Below are 11,105 nucleotides of genomic sequence, written 5' to 3'. Positions count from 1 at the left end.
CATCGTCACCTCATAAATATCGAGCCATAAGGGTACGAAGTAGATTTGAAACAAAAGCCTCCAATGTTTCCACTAATGCATATGAGGTCTCCGATAAAACGAGTTATATTTTTATTGGGTTTGCGTACTCCCAGGGGCGAAGCGTATAGACAGCTTCGGCAATGGTAAACATGCTTATAGTTAACGCGTAGTCATATCTTTCAGCCCAAAGATGATGCAATTTTTTTTTCTGCATGCAGCGCAAACACTGAGACGTGCCCACTCGCAGAAAATCACGTCAAACGCATTTTTAACTTGACAAAAATGTCGAACCAAGAAGTTCCATTGACAACCGGTTGCTGCAACGGCCCACAACAAGTGCGTCAATGTTTTTGCAAACAAGACGCATCATTATACACACTGCACACACCATGCACAATATTCCCAGTTTCAGCATCCATAAAGATGAACCAATATTGTCAATGCCTTTCAACGCACACTACATGCCACAATCAACACTGCACATTTTCAAAAACGATGCCACTGTTCCTCGCACAGGCTGCCACATGTGATCACTTCTTGAAGACAAACAGTCTGCCAGTGTGGCAAATATTTATCACGCAGTTTACCACACAGCTAGATGTTCTCTGACACATACTACAGCTAATGCCATCACTGTAACATGAAGTTTAAGCTTTGAAAAAGAAAAAAAACTTGCCCCAAACAGCACACGAAAGAACCGCACTAAGCTACCAGCGGGGGTGTTTTGCCAACCATACCTTGCACGTGCGCCAGTGACGTCACGCTGTGACGTCCCCCGGTAGAGGTCTATAGTGAACTAGTACCCAAGGTAAAAAAAAACAAAAAAAAACAATGCAGGTGTTTGAATTTCCATGATAGCTATCTTAACATTTGTGCAACTTTACACAATTCAGTTATATCTCTAAGCCGTCAAAACATTCCCATGCTGTTCTCTTTGATTGAAATAGTGAATGTTATTTATGCAGCCCTGCAAACAGCCTGTAATATAACATTACCCTAAGTTTCACAGGCAGTTGCATCTCTTTCACAAGCTTGGAATAAAAGTATTATGGAAGAGGCCATGTGTGAATTTTAGGGCCATGTGTGAATTTTTTGGTAAGAGACTTAATGACTGTGCCAAGAGCTGGATGATTCCAGACAAAAAAATAACAAAAATTTCAGAGAAATGCACAGATGTGTTGACAAAAGGAAGCAATTTTAGTGCATCACACAGTTAGAAACAAAGCCAAGCGAATGTTTTTAAGAACAAATAAACAAAGCACTAATACAGTACCACACACAAACACATGCCAAAACAAAAGCATCCAGGGCATTTATGGCAAGAATTTCTCACACAATAAGCTTTGTAAACATTATTTACAACACTGAAGCTCCTTGATTTTGAGGAAAGCAATGACGAGTTTTTGGTCAAAGCTACTGAATTGTGCCTATGACCAATGAATGTGTAGCACTGGACGGGTGGTCATTTGAATTAAGTCTCAATATTTCACTACATTATATTTGTACAACAGAATCTTTTCCCAATGACATGCAAAGTAAGAGTACTGCCATTAGTTGTTGCCGTACAAGAAAGCCGCAGTTGATGCCCCTAATGTAAAGATTTCCAGAAAAGCACAAACCAGGCCTAATGAATCAATGCGATAATATGTCCAGCAAGGTGACACTGCGATACCATGTCAAGAAAATTTCAGATTATACATAATAGTAGCATGTAATAAAAAGACTAGATTACAGTGCAAAACAATTTTTAGTGAAGAAATATTAGCATGATCTTCTAAGTCTTAAAGATGTGTCGCTAATTCATCAGTAATAAAGGCCACCTAAGAAAACATGGATACCACAAGGGAGTTGAAAATGTTAAGCTAAAAGAAGCCGAAGCAATAACAAAGTTGGAAAAACCCTGTATAAAGAAGAAATAAAGCTCATTTTTATAATTTGCTTGTAAACATGCCTGAAGCTAAAAAGGTGTAAAAACAATAGCACACTGATTAAACATCTAGTGCCATTCACAAGAATACCCCATAATATATGTATTAGAGTATACAAAGCATTCATAATTATATAAAACACCAACAAGAAATGGTGACAAAGAAAAGTGGAGCAGGACAATTGAACAAATGTAAATATCCTGGCCTCTCTGAGACATTAGAAAAAATACGTCGTGCACAAATTGATTGCACATTAATTCTGAGGTCATCTGTAGTGTGCCCTAAGATGACTGAGGGTAACACGTCGAAAAAACCGAAGACAAGTGAAAATAATAGATACAACAATAACAATAAAGATAAAAATGCAGCTTTTGTAGAATGCCCACTAGAGTGAGATATTACTTCAGTGATGGTATCACTCAATACATCGCACAAATTTACAGAATATTTTAAACTGAGTAAACATGCCTGACAACCAAGTGTCACTTTCGAAGCAACCTAACTCTCTATGACTCCAAAACGACAATACTAAAAAAAATATAGAAATATGACATCAAACGCAATCATGGGCCACAAACATAGCACGTCGACATTTCAGTACTCAGTCAATCGTTCATACAAGTGACACAACTAGGTTTGACATGGCAGCAATGTTGAAGTAGGTAGGAAAGGCCTTTTCTCTCACAAAATCATCACGCTGTGGCTGTCAAGTTATGCATGAATGAATGTTGCAGCTAAGGCAGCTCCAACAATGTTCACAAGTGAAACTTTGGCTTTCCTTTGATGAGGCATGTGAATTTCAGTGCTGCAATGACTCCAGTTATGTGAGCTACGGCAAGGTCTTTCCGCAGGCAGATTGCATCATTTTCACTCATTGTTGGTCTTGTGCTTCTACAACTGCCCATGTCACTTGTTCTTGAGGTTTGCTGGAAGCCTCTTGGTGACACGGCCACAGAACAATCCCCCTACAAAGATGATGCCTAACACACCCATGGCTACCACTACGAAGTAGTTCCGTGAAGGAGAGTTAGCAATTTGTTGCACTACATCTCGAATAGACTCCACGGGCGCCACCTAATAGGAAAAAGTAAAAAAGTCAGAAATTCACCAAAATACAATGAGGCTATATTTTGCACAACTTCCTAGTATCTCACTATAAGCAAGTCAGCATAGACCTACCTGAGCAGCATATTCAAACATTTCCACTCGTTTTGAAAGCAGCGTTCGACACTCCTCTGTCAAGGCAATCGTGTCCGACTCTAAACCCGTCAGAAGGCATGAAAGCACTAAGGAAGAAACAAGAAACAAGTGCCACAGGATTCGTAGCCTTAAGCATAGTCACATGCAATTTTGCAAACTGCAAATAGTGAATCTCAATGTTACCTATGTGGTATTCTGCATTAGGTGAAGCTTTCCTTTCAATAATTTTAAGGTCAATGTTACTGAAATGTAATGCTAACAATAGGCTTATCTGTTGAAAATGACAAAGATAAAATGCAATTCAAAGCACTTTTCTAGGAACGTTCATCAATTCCATGGCTTGGAGCTCCTGGCACAATGCATGTCCTAGTATCATATATTCATAAAAAAAGAAGTCTTCAAGAAGTAGTTGTGCTGGAAAGAAATAGGCTCTAAATCTTTTCATCCTTTGATAACACTAAATGGTTTTAAAAACTAAAAAAATTAAAGGATCAAGCTGTGATGCAGCTCCCTTGAAGGGGCAGCAAAGCAGTCCGCCCTCAGCACATAGTTAGCATTTTGCACATAATGAAATGGCAAAGACAATATGCAGACTGTTCATAGCTAAATTACGAGAATGAAGGGCAGAAAAGGTAACAGGTACTTACAGTGACCCTGGCCAGGAGTGAGATCATGGCAGAAATGCTTAATGTCATGCAAACATGCTTTGTATAGAATAGGATCTGCCTGAACGTCAGCCTTGCCTTCATGTATGAGACGAGCAACCTCCTGTAATCAAAATGAATAAACAATTGCAGTCATTTTGAAATGTTGAAGAAATGTTGAAACACTGAAAAAAATTAAACTTTCTATAAAATCATGAAGCATACCTTCTTACACTCTGGGTTTTTGATGTCACGATTTTGGAAATGTGTCTTTAGGCATTCCTCTATGTCACGATCATCCTTACAAGAGCTTTGAATCTGAAAGTAAACAGTGGCTTCAGGATTGATTGGAAAAATATTTTGGAACTGAAGTCAAGTATGGCAAATATAAATGCAACCTGGAGAATGCCTAAGTTTTCGGTATGCCACACAAGGGTTGGCTAACAAGTAGACTTCCTTTACGAGTCACGAATTCAGCATCAATACTTCCTCCACACACGGACTTCCAATGCTTATCAGGTGTTCATAAAAAATCAACCAATTTAGCAGTACTAAACTGTATAATATTCCCATTACACAGCACAGAACTTGCACAGAACTTGCACACACACAAAAAAACATGTATGTAAGGAGATATCTACAGGCTGGGTACTTGGCTTAAGTGTCTAAACATGCTCAGATTATATCTGCTGTAGATACTAGTATTTTTTCAGCCAGAGTGATACGTTCTTGGCTTGTTTCCCGCCAGAAGCAGATGATCCACACCAGGTGCTCAGAACATTAAATAGAAAAAAAAACACAAGCCATGTCTAATATACTGCACTGTGGTGAAGCTTAACTAATAATAATAAAAAAAAGAAGACCATAGTGACTGGAACTTCACCAATATATATTTCAATTATAGGTCCAAGATGCATTTATAAAAACAAAAAGCATTTGGAGAACATGACAATGAAACAAAGCCCTTATCAGGCATTCTATTACAGCTTCATATAAATTCAGGCTCATAGAAATGGCTTATGCAATCATAAAAAGAGCAATATTTTTGTTTTGTTTAAAAGCTGGTATTTCACAGCACAATAATTATTGGGGTTTAACATCCCAAAACCACCATATTATTATGAGAGATGCCGTAGTGAAAGGCTTTGACAACTTCGACCACCTAGGGTTCTTTTAACGTGCACCTAAATCTAAGCACACAGTGGTGTTTCAAAACAGTATTACAGTCAGCAACTTCATAAATCAGGTCAGATAACCATGTACATGTCAACATGGCACAAAAGCTTTTAGAAGCGAGAATTGGCTTATATTAGAAAGATTTTTTATTTGAAACTTTTATGCACACGGCCCAACATAACGTCAGCAGCAAATTTTCAATGATTATATGTGGTTCAAATTTTTGTTAATGTAATATTTTAAGTGTTACATAAAAAGTAAAATCACTAACAATACTAACAGACATATGCACATTTTCTAGAGCTCTAAACAGTAACAAAAAAGTGTCACGGCACGGAGCACAGTAAAAAAAAAGAGAGCAGCAAATTAGGCAGATGACAACACACTACTCATCCCCAACCTTTCCAGACAAACCACATGGTTATCACATTCTTACTTTACCAGATAAACAGAAGGTTTTAGTAACTTTACTAGAAAATCTATGTTTCATCCTCTACCTCTTATGCAAAATACAAATTATGTGAAAGAGAAATGCCTTCATGTTTTGCTTGAGGTCCATGCAAAGTGCATGCTATGGATGGAATATACTTTATGATTGTTGTCAATGTTGTTTTTAAATGAAAAGGCACCATTATAAGAGTTGGAATATCGAGTGACAGTGGTGAAATTGCCAGTCATTCTTAGAATGAGCACCAAATGATAAATCAAACTCACAGTCAAATTAGACAACAAGATACAGTGGCGAACAAGCGAGTTCATAGTGGAACTACACTTTGAAAGCTGTGGTAAAATTTGGCACTAATTCTGCTTGAACTGCAATGGCAACCAATTGCAAAGAAATAAGGTCTATATGCAGCTAAATTTGTGACGCTTGCAAACTCTAGAGAATTGGTTTCTCTGGAGTTTATCGTGCTAAAACCACTATATAATTATGAGGCACACTGTCATGAGAGACCCGACATCAATTGTGACGACGTAGGGGTTCTTTAATGAGAACATAGATGTAATTACACAGACGTTTTTGCATTTTGCCTAAATGAAAATGTGACCATTATGACCAAATATCAAACCCACACCCATCAGCTCAGCTGCATAACTTTCACTGTTTGATCAGGCTCTGAAAACTTTTTGCAAACAGGTCATTACACTTAATGAATAATCACTATAAAAGTTGAGATTTAATGAACTATAATTAGTGTCACATAGTTTATTTACGTACAGCTCTACTGGAAGGCCGAAGAACGCTAGAAGAGCGAGGAACGTCAACAGGCCGAAAATACAAAACAAGCGCAAGCTCGGGTCGCGCGTGTGCACCAACGCTGTGGCTTGTCGTTTCTTGCTGTTTCGTCATCGTTCGCATAGTTCCCTCCATTGGCCCCCGGTGAATAGCGTAGCCAACCTGGCGAGTTAAGGCGTAGTCACTATAGCGGGGTCGTAATACGGCTTCATGCGACTAACATGCACAATTTCTCAGCCACGACGGCGTAAGTCATCAGACTGTGTCAAAGGCTCAATCTCATAATTGACTGGTGACGTATGGGTGAGAATGCGGTAGGGCCCGTGGTATCGTGCCAGTAATTTCGATGAAAGGCCAGGAGTACTTGGTGGAATCCAGAGCCAAACGAGAGCACCAGTTGTGAAAGTAGAGAGATGTCGGTCGGTGTCATGCCGTAGCTTCTGGTGGCCTTGGTCCTCGGTTGTCAGTGAACGGGCCAATCGTCTGCAATCTTCTGCATACCTGGCAACATCAGAAATTGCAGTGTACTCAGAGGAGTCGGGTGTGTATGGGAGGATAGTGTCCAGCGTGCACGATTGTTCGCGTCCGTACAACAGAAAGAAAGGGGAAAACCCTGTTGTCGCGTGCGTAGCGGTGTTATACGCATACGTTAAGAATGAAAGGACAGTGTCCCAATTGGTCTGGTCTGAAGCTATGTACATCGTCAACATATCACAGAGAGTGCGATTAAATCTTTCTGTGAGGCCATTCGTCTGCGGGTGATATGCTGTCGTCATGCGATGAACCATGTTGCACTGAGCGAGCAAGGCTTGAATGGCGTCAGACAAAAAAACATGCCCCCGGTCGCTCAAAAGTTCGCGGGGAGCACCATGGCAAAGAACAAAGCTGCGCAAGATGAAAAACGCAACTTCCTTTGCGGTTGCTGTGGGTAGTGCTGCCATCTCCGCATAACGCGTGAGGTGGTCCACGCCGACAATTATCCACCTATTTTCAGAAGACGACGTGGGAAGTGATCCGTATAAGTCGATACCGACGCGGTCAAATGGACGCGCTGGACAAGGCAGAGGCTGAAGTGTACCGGCAGGGCGTTGAAGTGGGGCTTTACGTCCCTGGCATTCAGTACAAGCACGTATGTACTTGCGAACAAATGTGTACATGCCGCGCCAGTAGTACCGCTCACGTAGACTGTTGTACGTTTTGAGAGCGCCGGCGTGAGCGCTTTGCGGGTCGTTGTGGAAAGCAGTACAGATTTCCGAGCGCATGTGGTTGGGTATCAATAACAGCCACCTCCGACCTTCAGACGTGTAATTCCGCCGATAGAGGAGGTCGTCCCGAATATCGAAATATATGGCTTGACGGCGGATAGTTCTTGAGATCGAACTAGCTAACGGATCAGTCAGAAAAGCGAGGAGTTGGGAAATCCACACATCTTTGCATTGTTCCGATGCCATGTCAGTGAAGTCGATTGGTGTTATGACAGCTGAAGAAGGTGACGAGGAGGTTGGGTCAGCCGGTAGCGGCGAGCAAGATAGCGCATCAGCGTCGGAGTGCTTGCGGCCGGATCGGTATACAACACGAATGTCGTATTCCTTTAGGCAAAGCGCCCAATGACCAAGGCGCCCCGACGGGTCTTTGAGCGATGATAGCCAGCATAGAGCGTGGTGGTCCGCGACGACTTCGAAAGGGCGGCCATAAAGGTATGGCCGGAACTTCGTCAAAGCCCAGACAATTGCGAGGCACTCTTTCTCAGTGACGGAATAATTACACTCGGCTTTCTTGAGGGTTCGACTCGCGTAAGCGACCTCGTATTCTTGGTATCCTGATTTTCGTTGAGCCAATACAAGACCAAGACCGACACCAGTGGCGTCGGTGTGGACCTCTGTAGGCGCATCGGGGTCAAAATGACGTAGTATTGGAGGTGATAATAATAACCGCCGAAGCGCGGTGAAGGATTCGTCGCACTCTTTTGACCAAGCAGAAATGCCTTTGGAAGTTGTCAACAGGTTGGTAAGAGGCGCGATGATGGAAGAGAAGTTGTGACAAATTGACGAAAGTATGAGCACAGGCTGATAAAACTTCGAAGCGTCTTGATGGAATTGGGCTTCGGATAGTCGGCCACGGCGCGGAGTTTTGCCGGATCCGGGAGAACACTCTCTTTGCAGACGACGTGACCCAGTATAGTGAGCTGACGTGCGGCAAAATGGCACTTCTTGATGTTAAGTTGAATGGCAGCAGAGGTGAGACACATGAGAATAGCATGAAGACGAACAAGGTGAGTCGAAAAGTCGCGAGAAAAAACGACGACATCTCCTAGGTAGCAGAGGCACGTGTTCCACTTGTAGCCGCGAAGGATGGTGTCCGTCATCCGTTCGAAGGTAGCTGGGGCATTGCAGAGTCAAAACGGCATGACGTTAAACTCATACAGCCCATCAGGTGTTACAAATGCAGTCTTCGATTGGTCAGGATCAGCCATTGGAACTTGCCAATATCCTGAGGGTAAATCTAAAGAGGAGAAATATTCTGCTCCTTGCAAGATATCGAGAGCATCGTCGATGCGTGGCAACGGGTACACATCCTTACGAGTTATCTTATTGAGCCGGTGGAAGTCAACACAGAATCCGATAGACCCATCATTTTTGCGCACAAGTACAACAGGGGACGACCAAGAGCTCTGCGATGGCTGGATGACACCACGCTTGAGCATATCGTCGGCTTGTTCGTTGATAATACGGCGCTCTTCCGCTGAAACTCGATATGGTCCTTGGCGTAAGGGAGCATGAGTACCGGTGTCAATGTGGTGCGTGATGTTCACTGTGCGGCCCAAAGATGGTTGAGAGCAATCGAAGGCAGAACGGAACTCTCGAAGCAGAAACAAGACTTTGCGTCTTTGTGTCGGCGATAGCTCAGCGGCAACAGAGGGCTGGAATGAGTCTGGCGTGGGTAGTGTGGCCACAGGTGGCGTCATAGCATTGAGCTGGAGGTGAGGTGGGTGTTCGACAAACTCCAGAGGGCGCAAGAGGTCAACGTCTTGTGTGTTCCCAAACATTCTCCGCGAAGTAAGGTAACTGGCGAAGATAGCGAGTTCGCAACGAGCATGGCGGTAGCACTGGATTCCACAGTGAGTATGGCAAAAGGCAGGTGTAGGCTATGGCGGCGGGTAAATACGCCGCACCTCCACCAGATGTCACGTAGTTTATTTACGTACAGCCCTACTGGAAGGCCGAGGAACGCCAGAAGAGGGAGGAACGTCAACAGGCCGAAAATACAAAACAAGCGCAAGCTTGGGTCGCGCGTGTGCACCAAAGCTGTGGCTTGCCGTTTCTTGCTGCTTCGTCGTCGTTCGCATAGTTCCCTACATTAGCAATAATAAGCCAATGGAACAGGTGAAAATGAAACTGGCAGAAAGCTTATGGTGGTGACAGCTCTGATATGACGTGCACAAGTCCTGGACAAAGAATTGCCACAATGACATTAAAGGTTACTGTTTCTTTCATGTACTGGATCTTTGGGCACTTAAAGGGGTCATGCACCACCTCTCTCGCTTGGCATGAGAAACATTTTGGATTGAGTCAGACGCCTTCCAGGCATACATAGCCAAAAAAGCTTTCCGTAAACCTGGAGTAGGACCGGAGATACAGCGATCACAATATTTGCCTGACGCATTCTCCCACTTCATTTCACAGGAGAAGGTAGCGCCATTCGCGACGCCCCACCCTATGCATTACGTCAAGTCACTTCAATATTATGTGGTTTTCTTTCTGCGTAACATGGAAGTGCTGATGGCTGCTGCAGGAAATTGATAGCTCCAGTTAGAGTTGGCTGCCTGTTGCTGCGTTGTAGCTGCTGTAGCTGCGCAGTCTGGCGCTGTGTCTGCACTCAAGGGATCTGGATGGCACTTTAAGCACGCACAGACGAAGTTACCGTAAACCACCCCTTTGTCTTGGAAGCGACCGCGCAACCACTTGTTTTCTGTTAGCGGGCCAGCACTCGTTTTTTTTAGTTTGAAACAACGCCTGCCTGTAGCACTGTAAACTGCTCAAGCTAACTAGAAAGGTCATCAAGGAAGATGTTTCATGAGAAGGTACCCCTAAATCATATTGTCGCAGTACAACGCGAATAAAACAGAGGTACACTTTGAGGCTGCGAAAGCAGCGTGTTTTCAACAGCTGAGCCACAAGATCGTCTTCTTCGGTCTCGAGTGAAGCTAGAGGCCAACTACCTCATGTCCACTAAATCCCCCATCATTGTTTTCGTCCACATGTAGACACGCGTCATTTGCCTCCCTCTCAAAGAGCATCGCCCCGATGCAAAGTCCGTAATGAAGTTTTTTTTTTTTTTTTTTCCACAAAAGTCTCACATCACTCGCTGACGTAAGGCTTCATGCGGACTACGTGAACGAGTTCAGGATGGTGCTGGTGACGCCTTGTACTATGCGAACTGTCGGGAACAACTTCGTAAGTGACGTCACTCAGTCTTCGCAGCACTAGGTAAGGTACAAAGTATCTTCTTAAGAGCTTTCCGGAAAGTCCTCGTTTCCCTATTGGCGTCCAAACCCATACTTTGTCGCCAGTTTGGTAGACGACTGTTCTGCGGTGAGCATTGTAACGGCCTGCATCGTACTCTTGCTGCTGGCTGATGCGTAAACATGCAAGTTGCCTAGCTTCTTCCGCGCGTTCGGTAAACGTGTCGGCATCCGGGACGATGTCGTCTCCTTCGTGCGGTAACATTGCATCTAACATGGTTCGTACTTCCCGTCCATAAACGAGGCTGAACGGTGTCATGCGGGTCGTTTCTTGCTTGGCCGTGTTGTATGCGAACGTTATGTATGGCAAGATTTGATCCCAATTTTTGTGTTCAATGTCTACGTACATTGAAAGCATGTCTTCAATGGTTTTGTTT

General features: G+C 43.4%; 1 protein-coding gene across 1 annotated transcript in view; it reads right to left on the bottom strand.

Moving 5' to 3' along the window:
• Positions 1-2,622: 2,622 nt before the first annotated feature.
• The window catches only part of Glg1 (Golgi apparatus protein 1), a 120,813-nt gene continuing 112,330 nt past the window's right edge, over positions 2,623-11,105 (bottom strand). The window contains exons 20-23 of the mRNA XM_037428514.2: positions 4,019-4,111; positions 3,797-3,917; positions 3,129-3,235; positions 2,623-3,023 (exon numbers count right to left, since the gene is read on the bottom strand). Of these exons, the coding sequence (XP_037284411.2) occupies positions 2,856-3,023; positions 3,129-3,235; positions 3,797-3,917; positions 4,019-4,111 (489 nt within the window). The 3' untranslated portion in view covers positions 2,623-2,855. The remainder of the gene's footprint in view (positions 3,024-3,128; positions 3,236-3,796; positions 3,918-4,018; positions 4,112-11,105) is intronic.

This window comes from Rhipicephalus microplus, chromosome X (assembly GCF_043290135.1).
Source record: "Rhipicephalus microplus isolate Deutch F79 chromosome X, USDA_Rmic, whole genome shotgun sequence".
NCBI classification, from domain to species: Eukaryota; Metazoa; Arthropoda; class Arachnida; order Ixodida; family Ixodidae; genus Rhipicephalus; species Rhipicephalus microplus.
The sequence above is the reverse complement of the archived record's forward strand: the minus strand, read 5'-3'. Positions and strand labels throughout refer to the sequence as shown.